The sequence below is a fragment of the Dreissena polymorpha genome, chromosome 10, assembly GCF_020536995.1.
Source record: "Dreissena polymorpha isolate Duluth1 chromosome 10, UMN_Dpol_1.0, whole genome shotgun sequence".
NCBI lineage: Eukaryota > Metazoa > Mollusca > Bivalvia > Myida > Dreissenidae > Dreissena > Dreissena polymorpha.
In genome coordinates, this window is record NC_068364.1 from 11,090,792 (window position 1) to 11,109,290 (window position 18,499).

An 18,499-nucleotide genomic window follows, 5' to 3' on the forward strand; every position below is an offset into this window, starting at 1 on the left:
CTGCCAATAACAAGAGAAGGCTGTCTTACCATGTACTATGTGGACCATTATTAAACATCATTGTATCTGAAAATTTAAGTCAAAATCATGCAGTTTCCCTAAAACTGATCTTACACTGGCGTTTCCTCCCCATTATGAAATGTTTTAATTGTTATTGTGTTTTTAAAGGGATCTTTTCACGCTTTGGTAAATTGACAAAATTGAAAAAAAGTTGTTTCAGATTCGCAAATTTTCGTTTTAGTTATGATATTTGTGAGGAAACAGTAATACTGAACATTTACCATGGTCTAATATAGCCATTATATGCATCTTTTGACGATTTTAAAACCTAAAAATTATAAAGCGTTGCAACGCGAAACGATTGAATAATTTGGAGAGTTCTGTTTTTGTCGTTAAATTTGTGAAACTACGAAAATTGCTTATATAAGGTATAAAATACGTCAAGTATGTGTACTCGGCGGAATAGCTCAGTAGGCTAAAGCGTTTTTAATTCAGGACTCTGGCAGGACTCCAGGGGTCACTGGTTCGAAACCTGCTCCGGGCAATGTTCTTTTCCTTTTTTTAATTTATTCTTGATTTTTTACTGAAGCCTTTACGATCCAATGTTTACATTTATCATATAAAGCATTTAATGAATGAATTAAAAAATGCCAAAATCTGTGAAAAGGCCCCTTTAAATAAAAAAATAAAAAAAACTATTTCCACAAACATCGGACCAAATTGTTTTGATCCATCCGTAGTTGGTAATTGTATAATTTGATTAATAAATGTTCACGGCCCAAGTACTTTTTCCTAAAACTTTTTAAAGTTATTTGGCAGACTGAGGCATTTTGGCAAAGGCACATAAACTTTTTTTGTAATGTAGAATACAAAACATTCTAATAATCAATAATTAATCTGTTACCGTGTCGACGTTTCTTTTGCTTGGAGGATGAAAAACAATTGGCGCATGAGTGCTGTAGCTTCTGAAGACTTCTCAGGCACACCAAACAATGCAGTGAGGCTGCTGCAAATCTTCCCCACATCTTCTTCAGATGTTTTTCTGTTAAAGATTCAAGAGACTTTTTATATCAGTATTTACAAATTTTAGTATTACAAGCAACAGACATATTTTAGGATACAAAGAAATAATTTTGAAAATGTGTCCATTCTTATTTCATGTATTACTTGTCAAACAATTTGCATAGCTATTTCTTAGATAAAATTCAAGGCAGCATTTGATTGCTAAAAGATCATACTTACGTGCAGGTCGAACTTTTTAACATCTACCCATATATTTATTCATACAAGTTTGACAAATATTTGCAAACTCCAAGAGGTCAAGATTCTAAAGAAAAGACAAAATAAATTATTTGGTACAAAATAATGATTTCATAATTTGTTATAAGTCGGACAAATAAGTGTTAAAAAAGATTGCTTTGTGATTATTTACACATACAGATTCATAAGCATTTGAAGGGGATTAGAGTGCGCAAATCTGACAGATTAAATATTGGATACTGGGTAGTCCATATTTAATATATGCTATACTCAAACTTGATGCACTCAAATAGTAGGAGCGGTTTGTTAATAGGGGACACTAAAGGGATAAGTGATGCTTAATTTAAGACAAAGCTCGAACAGCAATTTTTGTGTGATCTTTTAGAACCTACGTAGTTTTTACGAATAACGAGACAAAAAGTGTCATAACAGGACGCTGGGACTAACACCCAAAAGCAGGACTGTCCCGCAGAGAGAGTGGGACATTTGGCATGTATGAATGAGGGAATGAATAAAATAAGTGAAAGCTGAACTGAAACCACTTCTCCTTTAATTTGCCTCACTCCTACTAATTTCAACTGAAGAAGTCACTTCTCTCTCTAGGCTGAGCCATGTGTCAATGGCCAAATCAACATCATTTGTGAAATGATAATCTTGTTAGCTGGTCCTACATCTTATTGATTAAAAAAGCCACATGGAATTGTAAATTACAAAATTTGTGATTTATAACCTGACAAAAACATTTGAAGACTTTGGATACAGGGTTAGCATCTGAAACCAGGTCTAGACAGTGCTATAAAACCTGTTTTCACTTATATTTCTGTAGCTAGTTAAATTTAGCTTTGAAAGTTCTGATGCAATGCACAAAGCAGTCACAGATAGAAGTACAGTCAGGTTTTACATTTATGTCAAATTTCAGGGACTCTAGTTAATAATTTTCTGGGGTCCTGTCAATAAAAATGGGGGTCCAAAAATAACTTAGTGATATTAGTAGTATAGCACTCCTGTCATTCACATGTGCATGGTCCTTTATTTATGGCAAGTATTGTTTGCTTGTTTTTGCTGTGAATTTGTTGTTTTTAGCATACTACAATGGAAACATGATATTGTAGCATCGAATGTATGCTTAAATATGCTTGCTGTGTCAAAGTCAATGAGTCAAAAGTATAGTAATCCATTGTTTACCAGTATGTAAACAATAGCAAAGATTTAACACACACCTATAAAATTAAAGATTGTTTTTATTTTTATAGTTTAATCTTGCTTGCCAGATAATAAGCTATTGTAACCTCAGTAAGTTTTTCTAGCGACATAAATAGCTCACATTTACGCAAGGTAATCTCAATTCGGGACTTTGCACCTAGCAACAGTAGATGCGCTATAACACGATTGGTTGATAAATCAACAAGCGAGACAACTTGTACAGCCTTCTTTCAGAATTTCTTGTTGATATTACGAGAACCAAATTGAAATATGTCAAAATGATTGTTTGACCATGGGACGCAAATTAACAAATATGACGGGTACCGACTGGCATTTTATGCGTATTTGACGCAGATATCGCGTCCCGTAAAACCCTGAGAGTTGTTTATGCACAAAGAGCAAAAAGACAAAAAATTGCATTTCTTAAAAATGCGATAATGAGACTCAAACAATAACAAAAGGTTGTGTCTAGCCTAGGTTCGTTTTTCTATTAACGTAATTTTGATGTAAATAAAAAAATGACACAACCTACGTGATGCATTTTCTATTGTAACATTATCTTAACCAATGAGGTGTGTTGTGCGAATGTAAAGTTTTCTTACCGCGCTTGCAAATGAAGTTTATCTATCAGAGCAAGAGACATATCCGCATTTGTTATTATTTGCGATTTTTACAGCTGTAGGCAATGTGAAAGAGCACCTGCCAGAACTAAACAACGGACATGCGCATAGAATTGTTTCCATTAGCAACACATGGCAGCAGTTGATTCCCCATAAAAACAAGTAAGCTGTCAACAATTTTCCAACTTTTGATATACTTTACAATGATATATATTATTGATCATGCATACAGTGCTTTGCATAAGTCTGTTTGACTGACGAACATCTTTAAAAATTGTATTCATTTAGATATCAAGAACTGCAAAGGCATGACTTGTTTAACATGTTTAAGTTAACTTTCAGTTGTTGAACATTGCAGTTGAAAGAAACCAGAATGTGTCATTGCATTTAAATAAATTCCAGTCTCTTTATGGTATCATGAACACGTGGACATGAAATATAAATCATCTGCACTGCCACTGGTTCCTGAGTTTATAAAATAACTTTCTGCACTTTTTGTTACTAGACTTGTAACAAAGTTTTAAAGGCTGTACATTGTTATCATAGTGGGGACAGTCAATACAGTATTCTTAAGTTTGCTTAGCACAAATTATATGTGTCCTGTAGGATTGAAAATCCTTATTGAAGCTGTAGATGCGTGCCAATGAGAAAGTTATAAAAATTGCTTTTTGTCTTATAATATGGTTCTGTGGTCTATTACCAGTGGATACCTATCTCCGGTGATTTTGTTAACATTAAGAACAAATCTCTAATGATGACCTAGCACTCATGTGCTCCGAGTATTTTGTTTACCTTTGAAAATAAAGACAAATACGTGCAGCACTAGAAATGGTGCGGCAGAGGCCGACGCGTATCCCCATGCCGCATGTTTGTTAGTAAAATGAGTGAAAATGTGTGACCCGGCCCCTACCCAACCCCCCATAACTTTTGACTCTGGGGTTAGATCAAAATTCCAAATAGTGCACTGTCGCACATATGCTCATAGCTACCATGATGTGTGTAAGTTTCAAGGTTCTAGTGCTAATAGTGTAGGAGGAGATAGTGGCCAGAACGGACGGACGGACAGACGGCTGAGATAACCACATAATCCCCACGCTTTTCGTAAAGCGTGGGGATAATAAATGAGGAAAAGTCAGATATAATTTCATATCAAAATCTTACTACAACTACAATAATCCAAATGTATTCGAAATGTATTCATATTCAATACAAGACACTGTGGATCATGTCTTTAACATATTGGTATTATTCTTTAAATTTAGCAATTGACAGGAAGTGTGAGTCTGCATATATGTATCAGTAAACAATCATTGTTCCCTTTGCATTTTTGGCAAATGTTTTATAAAAGTACACAAGCTGCAATTGGTTCACATTGTCATGTGGTTAAACTTGGATAGTTAGGATCATTGATAGTCTTCTAATAGTATATGGTCATTTTGTGTGTACAATTTAAAGTTTACATTTGTATGCTCCCCCAAAATTTATTTTGGGGATAGCATATAGTCGCCGCTTCGTCTGTCCTGGACTCAGTGGGTCCGTGTGTCCGTCCGTGCACAATTTTGTCCTGGCTATTTCTCAGCAACTAATGACCGGAATTCAATGAAACTTTATGGGAAGCTTCACTACCAAATGGAGATGTGCATATTATCAGCGGGTTCTGGTCGGATGATTTTTCAAAGAGTTATGGCCCTTTGAAATTTTCCATTGACTGTACATATAGTGCAATTCTTGTCCGGGCTATTTCTCAGCAACTAATGACCTGAATTCAATGAAACTTTATGGGAAGCTTCACTACCAAGAGGAGGTGTGCATATTATCAGCGGGTTCTGGTCGGATGATTTTTCACAGAGTTATGGCCCTTTGAAATTTTCCATTGACTGTACATATAGTGCAATTCTTGTCCGGGCTATTTCTCAGCAACTAATGACCTGAATTCAATGAAACTTTATGGGAAGCTTCACTACCAAGAGGAGATGCTTATTATCAGCGGGTTCTGGTCGGATGATTTTTCACAGAGTTATGGCCCTTTAAATTTTCTATAAAAAAATTCCCCCCAACTACTGTGCCCTCAAGACGTTTCCTTTTATCTGAATATATAGTGCAATATTGTGACAAAAAATTCTTTGGGGAGCATCACCTGTCTCCGACGGTTTCTTGTTATTATTCTGTTATGGTATTATACATTTTGACACTTTGAAAATGTAGTAGACCAATCAGGCAAATAAGACAAATTGAGCTTGTCCAACATCATTTTCTCTTGCCATGACAAGCTGCAAGTGGAATTTTACTCACCTGGATGTGTACATTGGTGAGAACCAGCCACGCAAGTAACTCAAATTATAGAGCGCCATGCTATTGTTCTTGTGTTCTTAGGTTCCACACCTGCGTGATGCAGACTTTTACTTAACTGGGTCCAGAAGTATAATGAAGAAGGCCCCAGAGGCAACATTGCGCCATTCTCCTAAAAAACTTTATCTGTCAGGTTTCATAAATGTTATTTTGACAAGAGATCATGTTAACGCACATTATTCCGCTATGCATGATCATCTGTTTTACAGAATCCCATGAAATTGACACATTGATGAAAAGATAAATCTACAAAATGGAGATAGTTTATGTTTATACCAAGAAGCGGGCAGAGTTTGGTCGACAATGCAACTTCACAGACCGGTCTGCAGAGCTTCATGTGGACATTGTGCCAGATCCGACTTTGGCAGAAAATTTCATTGAAAGAAACCCAGTAGACAGTGGAATACAATGTGTTCAAGAGATGTCCGAACATGAGGTGAGTATTTTAAGAAACAAAATTTTGCAATAATTCAACATGCAAGTTTATAAAAGGTAAAAGGGTAAAAATTATGGATATTTGACCGATTGGCATACTTAACGATCTCTTAAAAATGCATTTTAAGAAAAAAGCATCTGGTTAATCTTTAAAAGAAAATAATTTTGCACTGATAGCTATATGAAGACTTACATATTCTCCCTCAAACTCAGAGCTGAAACAATCCTGTTAAACACAAAGCTGAGCATGATGTTTAAACTCATCTACAAAAATTAAGAAATAGAAACTCAAAATTGAGTCAAAATATTGTTTTAAGAACGCTTGTGATACTGGGCTCCAGACAAACCACACAATAATCTTACCCTGTGATATGTTACACAGATCAATACAGAGAGATTTGAGACCGGGTCCAGAGGTATCAACCACACAGAAGGTGGTTGGCCCAAGGATGTAAATCCACAGGAAGTAGAGCAGGTCTCAAGATACAGGAAGAAGGTGGAGAAGGACGAGATATACGTCAACACAATCCAGCAGCTGGGAAGCGTGAGTAGTGTTTTCTATCATGTTTAGGGGGGTATGGTGGTTAACGCTATAGAATTCAAATCAAGATGTCCTGGCTGGTGTCATGGAAATAAAAAAAATGCTTTAGTTTTGCCCACCTGTATTCATTTTAACTGATAAGAAATCCAGAAAGGTTTGCATATGTGATGTATGATTGGTGCTTTTCACATAAAATAACAAAGCTAGGGATCTATTCTTTTAGAGCTACCCCGGTAGGATATCAATTCTGTTCTCTTTGTCTTCAGACAAACTAATGACCTCATTTCAAATAAATGTTTGCATATTCAACGGCTCTAAACAATTTATTATCAAATTATTTGGTTAGTGACATATTTCTAAGGGATTATTTGTATTTTCTTCACAGATTCACCCTTGGCTGTCTTTTCTTCCTTCTGTCTGTCCCACTTTTTTGTGTTGCGTATAAATACAATATTATTGCTGCTAGAGGGATGGAAATTTGCAAATTCATTGACCAGCATGTTAAGTTTCGATACTTTCTACATGATGGGAGCTATATTTTTAACTCATGTTGCACAATACCCAAAAAGTATTGCTGCTACAGGGCTGATACTTTACAATCATATTACTGTAAACAACGTGTTAAATTGAAGACCTTCATATTTTGCTTCAGTTTGTTGAGAAGAAAATGGGATTTTGAGACAAAAACAGTTTGTGGGGGCATTTGCATCCTGAACACACATTTCTAGTTAAGAAATGTTTTGTAAAAAGCCTTCACGGTTATATTGCATGTATACACTTTTTTTACTTTCCTTTTCTCCAGATTATGGAACACACTATTAAACAAAACAATGCCATAGACATATATGAAGAATACTTTGAAAATCTCCAACTGGATGAAGTGGAGGATACACCATCTGCCAAAACTATCAACGTCTTCAGGTATGAAACGGAATAAACATGTTAAGAGTTGCTCTAAATATAATTATCCTTTTTTATTTTCTTCAGGATCCTGATTTAAAAAAAAACTTAAACTTAGAAAGGTTTTGCCTATATGCTATTTAAAGCACTTGTAATATCAGAATGTTGTGTAGTATACACCAAGGCTCGACACTAACGGTGGTCCATTGACCCGGGGTCAGTAAAAAATAGGGAGGACTAGTGAAACTAGAAATTTGGTTGATCTGTCGGACCAGTTAAAAATCCTGGCCAGCTTATTGTGACATACTGGTGGAAAGCCATTTTCATCAATAAAACATCTTTATATTTTCATAATAAACCGATCATTTCATCGTGATAATTTTATGGGCGACTCGAGACTGCCATAAAAATAGCAACATATTGGAAATTCCAATTTTTCTAAATGCCTGGATGACAAAAACCCGTTGTTGTATCAAAAAATAGATTTGCGTTCCGCAGAAGTCTCCGGATCGATACACAAGTTAACATAAAATTCGAAGCGTTCGGATCTAGAATTTAATGAACAAAATGGTATTTATTGTTTTGAAAAAGCAGCAAAAATCAGCATTTTATCGATCTTATTATCATCAGAATATACGTTGTTTATCGTTCGAATTTACACTGGAGGGCCCCGAATAATGTGTTGATATTTCCGGAGAGTAAACATGCGTATTTTCAAGATAATAAGTTTTCGCGATGTGGAATTTTATTTCGGGGGTGGTTGAACCTCCGCCTAGAAAACCTAAAACTAATGAAGAGAAGCTTTAAATTTAGGTAAAATAACAGAGAAATTGTGGGACCACTTGAAATCTTGGAGGACCAGTAATTTCTGAAAGCTGGTGGTTCTTTGGGTCAGTAGGTAAAAAAAGTTAGTGTCAAGCCCTGTACACAAAAAACAGTGATAATACTGATAGTAACTAAATCCCTTGTCAATGTAGGCCTTGAGAAAGTGGAGTTTCACCTCTTTATTATGTTGATATTTACTTTATACTTCATCACTACAATATAGTCTTAATTAAGAGTCAAATATACTACATGATAAAAAAAGAAATGAATGTTGTGCAACCATGTACTAATGTAGAAAATGAGAGAGTAAGTAAAAAAAATCCCCATAAAAGGAATACGGCGCAAAAATTCCCCCTCATGAGGGATGTGGGTGGCTTCCCCTCTTTGCCAGAGAGGGCCCTGCTTGGATGGGGAGGTAATGGGTGTTGGTGTTTGTGTCAACAATATAGAACTCAATAAAATCTGTTTCATTCAATCAACTATTCAATATTTATCTGTTGCCATAAAATGATGGCAATCGGTCATCTTAAAAATCTAACTTTACAGATTAAAAAAATAAATTTATTAGTACTTTTTGAAGATGTTATTTCTGTTACAACTTCTGACATTTCATGGGTAAATATGACAGTGGTTCTTATCGAGGGGGGGGGGTTGACTTATTTTTACTTGTGAAGATAACAATTTGATGGCACTCAATACTGATGTAATGTTCTCGATTTCACCAGAGATCCAAATGAGATCAAAAGGACGTCCACTCACATCTCGTGGTTTCCAGATGGGCCCAGAAAGCTGGCTGTGGCATATTGTAACCTGGAGTTCCAGGGTTCATCCCCTGACACAAGCATGGACTCCTACATCTGGGATGTCGGTAAGCTATGTTTCTAGATAGTTTCTCTCTCAGGCATGTCAGTTTTTGCCATCATCAAAAATAATATAAAAATAATGCCTTATGGTGTAAACTTCTTATGCTGTTTTATATCTTGTAAGAAATTAGCAAACATGCAAACTAAAGTGATGTAATTTGATTTATTTTCATGATGTCATTTTATTTTTTCTTTGTTTTTATTGTTACCGACTACTTTTTAAAAACCTGTTACAAAATGTATGTCTTTCTTACCAAAAGTCACAGTTGCAATATGTTGTATTGATTGGACTGTCTGATTTGCTCAACGTGATCAATTTTTAAACAAACCCTTTTGATGCCGTAAAAATTAAAAAGCTTAAAATGTTCGTGGCTTCCCCTGGCTAAATAAAATATGTCGCCAACAATTTAGCCAAATTTTATAAACTGTACCCAAAGTTTATTTCAGACTGATCATAACTTAAGTAAGTCTAGTTATTGAATTAACTTAGTGAATTTGGTAAAAGGTTTTTACGTAATGGAACCCAAAAGGACATCACAAAATTAAAAAAACACAGGCACACATGTGTATCTTTGATTTTTACAGAGAATCCAAACAAACCAGAGATGACGTTGAAGCCAGTGTCCCCACTCGTGTGTCTGGAGTACAATCCCAAGGATTCTCATGTCCTCCTGGGTGGATGCTACAATGGACAGATTGGTGAGTGCAATATTGGAAATATCTTTGGGTCATGTCTTCTCATATTACAACAAATAAGTTTACAGCCAAATTTATAGTTCACAACAAATTGACATTTTTGACAAATATATTCCAATTTTTTTTTTTTAACTTGTGTGAAAGAAGAGGAAATTAAAAGCAATATTAAAATCAACTTATTTAAGCTGTTAGTATTTAGGCTGAGAAATAATGATAATTAAAGAAATCGCACTTGTAATTTAAATGTGTGTTAGGTGTTGATTTAGATAATGCTACCTGTTATCAAAATCTGTTAAAACCAGTTTGCCTGCACTGTTACTTGTTTCCACCATGCAATTTCAGACTACTGTGGCATTAGCTCTTTTTATACTTTGTGGGTTAGGGACAATGCTCATAGTTCACTTTGTATTCACTAAATTAACTGCATTCAACTTATCACATACATGTAGTATTATCTCTATCATCAACACTTAAACACAGATCGTTCATCAATTGTTTTCTGCTTACAGCCTACTGGGATGTCAGAAAGGGCTCCCAGCCAGTGGAGATGTCCCCTATAGAACACAGCCATCGGGACCCGGCCTACAAGGCAATCTGGATCACATCCAAGACGGGAACCGAGTGCTTCTCTGCATCCTCAGATGGCCAGGTCCTCTGGTGGGACATTAGGAAAATGGGAGAACCCACTGAGAAACTTATCCTTGACCCCACAAAGAAACAAGATCCTACAAAAGCACTGGGTGCCATGTCCTTAGAATATGAATCTACTATGGTATGAAGCGTCTTTTTTATTCAAATATTTAAACAAAAACTATGTTGGCGGAAGCATTACCCTGAAATGTTTGGAATATTTTTTTTTGATAATATCAAAACATAAAATCACAATATATTTATTAATATAATTATATTTGTTGGTCCTGGCATCTTCTGATACTGAAAGGTTTATAGTTATTGGCCTGGGAATAATAGGTTATTATCCCCCGCCATCAGCAGAGGGATATTGTTTTGGCGTTGTCCGTACGTCCGTCTTTCCGTCCGTCCGGAGCCATATCTTGGAAGTGCTTTTGCGGATTTCATTGAAACTTGGTATGAGTATATATATGGACAAGAGGATGATGCACCCCAAATGGCATTGTACACCATCTGTTAATAACGGAGTTATGGCCCTTTGTATCTTGAAAATATGCTTTTTTGAGTGTCAAATATAACATTTTTGTGTCCAGAAGCATATTGGTGGGGGGTATCAATTCAACGAATTTGCTTGTTCCTATAAAGATATATTTCAACCAACGTTAATGATGCTTCTTACAAAGCTTTGATACTTGCATGTATGCTTTCAATGAAAACTGGAAACAGACCCACATCACCTGACCTCATTTTGACCTTGACCTACTTTTGGACTAATTCAGAAGGTGCAAGGTTGTTCCAGAGTAAAATGTTTCTTATAACATCAATACCTCTTTCTTCAAAGCTTTGATACTTGCATGGTTGTTGTCTATGAACACTCTCGACACAAATCACGTGACCTCATTTTGACCATGAAATTAAAAAATGAATGGACAAATTTACAACAAGTAATCCATCCAAAGTCTTGGTTACCCTAAAACAATTTGGCATTACATCACTTACGATTCCTTCTAAGCTTTGATACTCACATGGATTATGCCTTTGACTTCTTCCCACATCACCTGACTACATTTTGACATTGTAATAGACTTACTTGTTGACCAAAAATTATTAAATACTGAACAGACTTCCACCTTGGACACATGCGTTTTTTGAACGCAGCATCTTGTCCATAATAGAAAAGCAACATATAACTGTGAGTTTTTGTTGCTTTAGAAATACGTAAATAATAACACTGTTTAATTTTGCTAAATATTTTTCAATTCATTTCTTATTTGAACAGAAAGATAAATAAGAAATTACAGTGAGTATTATCTGTCGAAAGTAATTTTGGGTTTATGCCATTTGTTACCTTTCCATTCCAGCCTACAAAATTCATGGTGGGTTCAGAGCAGGGTTCTGTGATTGCATGTAATCGTAAAGCAAAAACTCCAGCAGAAAAGATCGTAGCAATATACCCAGGTCATCTGGGGCCAGTGTACTCGTTGCAGCGTAACTCATTCTTCCCTAAGAACTTCCTCAGTGTGGGTGACTGGAAGGCTAGGATCTGGAGCGAAGACATCCGAGAATCTTCCATCATGTGGACTAAGTAAGGCTGGGAATGTCTTTTAGTGTAAACCTTACTTTACAGCTCCATTACAGTCATTCCACAGACTTGGGCTTTATGAGACACTATTAGGTATATGTCTTGGGTAGAACCAGTACATTGCACCTAAATATAAAATATGAGAACCCACCCTAAGTAATGGAGAAATTGAACTTGAGAGCTCCTCATATTGCTAGGTGAACAAAATATCTGCAACTCCTGCATATTGTCTTTTCATAAGCTTATATGAATTATCTTCCTTTCTTTGATTTCCTTATTTTTAAAGCCAACATAAATCAAAAATTAAAACTTGACTTTAAAAGATCTATTAAAACGTCAAGTGTTCATGTAAATCTAGTAAATTGGAAGGGTATTTACTATCTCCGATATGTTTTTAAAATCACACCATTGTTGAATTTTGCTATAGTAGGGCCAACATTAACCTGAAATGTTTCTTTTTAAGAAATACATTTCCTATTTGTTTGTTCAGTTATCAATTAACAAGAATAAAGTTTCCTTGCTTATTTTATATTCATTAATTATAATTAATTAAAAAAAAAAGTTCTATTATTTTGGCATAAAGATATACATGACATAATTCTTTTCATACAGTTTGATTGCATTGGTATTCAAGCAGACAGATTGAAACCATATTCTAAAGCATCCTCCCTGCTTCTTAGAAATTGATTTGTTTCCGTACACATTTAGTGTCATACAGACATGTGTAATTTTGCCTACTCCTCCCTTACAGACAGTACCAGTCATACCTCACTGACGGTTGTTGGAGTCCTGTGCGTCCGTCTGTGTTTTTCATTACTAAGATGGACGGAACACTGGATGTCTGGGACATCATCTTCAAACAAAACGACCCCACTCTCAGTCTTCAGGTAGTATTGAAGACAACTTGTGCTACAAGCAATCTCACTTATCAAGTGAACATTAAAACATGCAATCTGGGTTGGTTGACCTAAGAGTAACAATTTTACAAAATTTAATGCATTTGTGTATTCAATAGCAAATGCTGAATATATGCTTTCAAAAACTTACCATTAAACACAAATATTCCTTGGATCCAGCAAATTATAATTTAATGTCCCCAGACAAGAGGTGACACAATATGGCTAAGCATTGAAGAGGCTCAGACATCGTAACCATGATTTTCTTTGTTGTAAATTTCATAACAAATGTATAGTATGGCTGCATAGCTTTCTTAAAGCTTTGCCTGGGGCAAACTTTTATTTAGCTAATTTTTCTATACATCAAAATGTTGCCAAACACATTTTCCTTATGTCAAAATTTGCTTATTATAACTTTTTCATTGGCTGATTTGGTGGACGGCAGAGTTAAAGCGTTAATATTGCTAATGTCTTGCACCTCTGCTATTTAGGTATGTGATGAGCCATTACACAGTCTGCGAGTTCAAGACCAGGGCCGACTGGTGGCATGTGGATCACACACCGGAACCACCACACTGTTGGAACTCTCTGACAGTCTGTACACACTGCAGAGGAACGAGAAGAATTTAGTCACAGCTGTGAGTGAAGGTTCACATTTTTATGTCCCCCAGTCTATACTGGGACATACAGTCCACTCTGGTTATCTCGACATTGGATATCTCGATATTCTCGATATGTCGAAGTAAGCTCAATGTCCCAATTTTTTTCCTTCTTTATCTATATAAATAAACATCGCATATCTCGATTTTCGTTATGTCGAATAATTCGATATGTCGATATAAAATTTTGTCCCGAGTCCCGATTTTACATGTATCTACTGTGGTTTATCTCGAAGTGCGAATAACTGTCCCAATGTCGGCAAAAGGTGAGAAAAATTTTCTTTCATACTTCACCGTCCCGCTTCGCCTGGCTGCTTCCGATACTGTGCGGTAGGAAATTGATCCGTTAATTGCATCAATGATCACACGTGCGTAATGTCGTTAGCCATTAACACTTGAGTATGGCCTGTCACTTTAACTGTCACTTTAACACCAATTAACTGCAATTAATACACAGCCAACAGACAATTGTTTTTACAAACAACATTCCAAAATGCATTGAGTTATATTTGTTGCGTATATAAAGCTCTCGTCTTGATTGGACGTCAATTGCATCATAACTTTAAATAGCAACATTACCGGATGTTTACTCGACAGTTTAGAAAAAAATTATAACCGCATATGTTCATGCAATTCTGTAATACTTAAAACGTCATTTTAAGAATTTAAATAGAAAAAATAATCGTGCCTTGTAAACATGCGTTTATATCAGGTAGAGAGTATTATGCCACACGGTGACGGCTTTAGTTAGACCACTTAGAAGGTATTTAGATGTGAAAACAAGGTAAATTTTCGTCTCATTTTTCTTTAAACGTCTAATCGGATATCTCGAACTCTCGTTATCTCGATATTTTTTCTTGTTCCCGCGGACTTCTAGATAATGAGAGTGGACTGTATTGTTTTTGCCCTGTTTGTTGGTTTGCGTCAAACTTTAACATTTGCCATAACTTTTGCAATATTGAAGATAGCAACTTCATATTTGGCATGCATGTGTATCTCATGACACTGCACATTTTGAGTTGGGAAAGGTCAAGGTCATCCTTCAAGGACAAAGGTCAAATATATGGGGGGACATAGTGTTTCACAAACACATCTTGTTAAAAATGAAATTCAGCTATTATATATAAAACCTGTATGTGTGACATCAGTGGTGACATAAGGCAAATCAAACTATAAATCATGTAGTTGTTTAAACACAATTAGATTCAGAAGGAACTATTCATAAGTGAAACAAATCATACATATAATATGTAGTTTACAAAAGTTTTATAAGAAGGGCTCAAATAAAGTCATCTTTGAGAACCTACCATTTTACATGTGAGACAACATAAATAATACTGTTCAATAGTTTCATTGCCGCTTTGATAGCTTATTAGTATGTGTATTCTTAAGTGTCTGGTTTACATTATGTTATTTTTGTTGTACAGATATACGTGACAGAAACTAATATGCATACTATAGTATGAAGACAATGTACTTGTGTATAAGGCTGAATAAACTGTCTGTCTGTCTATCATAAAGAGATTCCGTTTTGTAAAGAAAACTTCTACCCCTCCAAAAACAGTGCAACTACTCCTTGTTGTTAACGTTCAAATACAACTTAACAACACATGTTTCAAAGCATTATATATTATTTGTATAGATGCTCCTGTAAGTATAAGTGTCCTGGGCCAATATTTACAAATCTTGTCAGACAAAGCTGAACTTAATTCAAGAAGACATTAGTAGGGAGTAGCCAGAGACTAAAGGAATTTTATAAACTTGATAAATCTCAAGATCATTTCTTTAACAATCTTTTTGCATATCCTTGAAATGTTTGTGACAAGCGTATGCATGAATTCTTCAGATGTTTGAAAGGGAAACTAGACGAGAGAAGATTCTCGATACGCGACACAGAGAGATGAAGATCAAGGAAAGAGCAAAAAGCTCTGCAGATGGTGGCAAAGAAAAGGTAAGTGTTCCATTTGAGCTTCACTCTGTGAAAAGTGGGTTTAATGAATGCGCGTAAAGTGTTGTACGCCTGTGCAGTCCGCCAAAACTAGATTTCAGCTAAGAAGACACTTTTTTTAACAAACAAATCATAGAAGAGGAAGGTGTCGTCCCTGATTAGCCTGTGAACACTGCAGAATCTAATTTGGGACAACACTTTAGGCACATGCATTAAACCCCCTTTTCAAAGAGCGAGGAACATTTGTATGAGATATGTACACGTTATTAAATGGCCTCTGTCACCTTGATATGGGAGGCATACCGAGATAGTCCTGCCTGCCTCTAAGTCGGTCCGTTTGTCTTTACTCGTGTGACAGGTTAAGATTTAAAAGTTTCATATTGTTGCAACACTGCTGGATATTGACATATTGTTGAAACGCAATAAAACAAATCAGGACAAATGACAACAAAATCATGGGATTCAACAAATATTTTAGCCTTGCTAACGTTCCAATCCTATAAACTTAAGATGCCTGTAACTTCTGTTGTCAAACACATTCTTGAATAAATATGTTTAAACCAACAAATATTTTTACCAGTCTGGTCGGATTTCCTTATATTTATAGAACCAAAGATGCTATTTTACGAATCTATTAATCCTTTGTTAAATAGCCAGTTAGATTCCATTGATATGTTATGAATAGTGTTGCAACAGAGAGTATTCACACCTGACCAAAGCAGCATTTGATTGACAGCGATAGCCAATTGTCAACAGACAGCCAAAAATCTTGCCACATAAGTGATACTTTGGGATTATAATAAGCCATTAACAAACAATGCACCATTGTTAGAACTGTGAATAAAGTAGTTTCCTGGGAAAAAGGTTTTTGAAAGCAAAGTTGTTCTCTCTTTGAGGAGATCATCAGATTGCAAAATCATTTTCTCTTTGAGGATCGAGGTTTTGGAATAAAAAGTTGTTTAGGAGGTGAAGATCTTTTTTCACCCTTTACCACTTAGAAGCAAACTGGAAATGGCCATGTGCAAACAGCATAAAACCAGAATAGCCTGCAAGTAACTCGCAGTCTCTTCAGACATTATACTGTTTGCTGCTCATCAGTATCTAAGGTTTGGAGTTGAAGCTTTGAAACTTGAATCTAGTAAGAAAGGACTAAAATTCAATTTAACTTTCTAAGGGACTACAAATGCGTTAAAATACATATCTAAGTGGTAAAGGGTTAAGTCTGATGGCAAGCTGTGTTCTCCCTTGCAGGAGGAGGAGGGTGGAGAGGCAGCCCTGGATGAGGAGGATCTCTACGCCAAGGCAGAGAATGAGTTCTGGAGCATCATCAACCAGGAGAAGAAAAACATCGAGAAAAAGAAAGAGGCCGACATGGACAAGGCTGATCCTGGAAAGGTATATTGATTTTGTATGGCGTGATTCCATTGACAATAGCAGTAGTAAGGAAAAGAATGGAAAAGTGGAATAATCTGGTAAAAATACAAACAATTTTGTACCATCTGTTTGACAGGTTGATGTGTAAGTAGGCTTGATAATAAAGCCTACAGCATACCGACATTTATATAGAGCAGGTTGTTATAATTAACTAATGGCTTCGACAGGCTACACTGGTCAGTGGATATGTTGTCTTTACTGCAATCTTAAGATCCCCACTTGATAGCATTATCAGGATTTTAGGGTTCTGAAAAACATCAAGTATAGGCTCTGTCAAGAAAACAGACTTAAATGAATCTGTAAACGTACAGCTTGGAATGAATTAAATCCTGAAGGTTCAAACTAAGCTAATTTACTGCCAACTGCACTGGTTTTAATAAGGGGCCCATGAAATTTATAAAGTATCACGTATCAAACTAACGCTCATTGGGTCATTGTTGACCTGAAATGGCTTGAAGTCACCCGGGGATGACTAGAAGCCGATTCATGTCACCCTGGGGTGACAAGAAGCAGATTCATGTCACCCCAGATTCATGTCAAGCCGACTGGCTGACCAGAATCGGCTTCTAGTCACCCCAGCGTGACTTCAAGCCATTTCAGGTCGACAATGACCCAATGAGCCAAACTAACACATTTGATTCAGTTGATCTAATTTGCACATGCTTTTATTATTTGCAGCAGTCTCCCATACCTGAAGACGGGGACCAAGATCAAGGCGGGGAGAATTAAAATATGTAATAATACAAACACAAACATTCTGATGCACAGTGTGAAGACTATGTATGTGATGCAGACCAAGTGCAGCATTTAGCTTTTCTTAATAAATTATCAAACAATTATTGTAAGGTAGATTATTGTGAAAGGTTATGAATTACTTGTATTAATTCCAAGCGACATTCTTAAAACAGTGATTGAACACCCTAGTTAAGCCACGTTTGCATGATTTTTCAAATGCAGAAAACTACACTAGATGTACTGAGCTTGTTGATGGCAAAATAGCATTTATTGTTTGTTTAAATAGAAAGAAACTAAATTTGTTTAGACTTTGACTTATTTCACTGTTTATTTTATAGAATTAAAACATATCCTAGAAGTTTCCTGCAGATATGTTGCAAAAAATGCTAAACAAACTACCTTGAGCATGATGCAGAAGTGTATGCAATTCGTTCCCTCTCCCATCAAATGTGTGTATACAAAGAAACATCTATGTATGTTAGAAAGTAAGTAAATATCTATGTATATATGACCAGTATAGTGACACATTTGTACATGTATGATCTGTTATACTTTTACATGAACATTATTACTATTTGTGATATCATGTTTTGTTTTAAATATATGTTATGAAACAGCAAATCCAACAATAAAATTTAAGAAAATTAGTTCTGCATCTTCTCCTTCCATACCACAGTGTGGACATGAATGTGTACATGTAGTACACTAGAGCCTCACTCAGGGAAAATGAGGTTTAAAGCATGTGTGTAAAGTGTTGACTCAGATTAGCCTGTGCTATCTGCACAGGCTTATCAGGGACAAAACTTGCCTTTACTGGATTTTTTGCTAAACATGGACTTATTTAAAAAAGAAAATACAATTTAAGTGAGAAGTATAGTCACTGAGAAGACTGTAGGGACTGCACAGGCTAAGATATGTCAATA

At 35.8% G+C, this 18,499-nt stretch overlaps 1 protein-coding gene across 1 annotated transcript; it reads left to right on the plus strand.

The window, feature by feature from the left end:
• Positions 1 to 3,150: 3,150 nt before the first annotated feature.
• LOC127847488 (dynein intermediate chain 3, ciliary-like) lies at positions 3,151 to 18,223 on the plus strand (the record flags this gene model as incomplete). The annotated part of the gene is given in 13 exon segments (XM_052379460.1): positions 3,151 to 3,245; positions 5,642 to 5,868; positions 6,250 to 6,411; positions 7,211 to 7,329; positions 8,859 to 9,001; positions 9,582 to 9,695; positions 10,202 to 10,464; positions 11,684 to 11,907; positions 12,656 to 12,791; positions 13,292 to 13,438; positions 15,306 to 15,410; positions 16,659 to 16,802; positions 17,520 to 18,223. Coding segments are annotated over 12 exon segments (1,791 nt in total). The 3' UTR covers positions 17,571 to 18,223.
• Between the last annotated feature and the right edge of the window lie 276 nt (positions 18,224 to 18,499).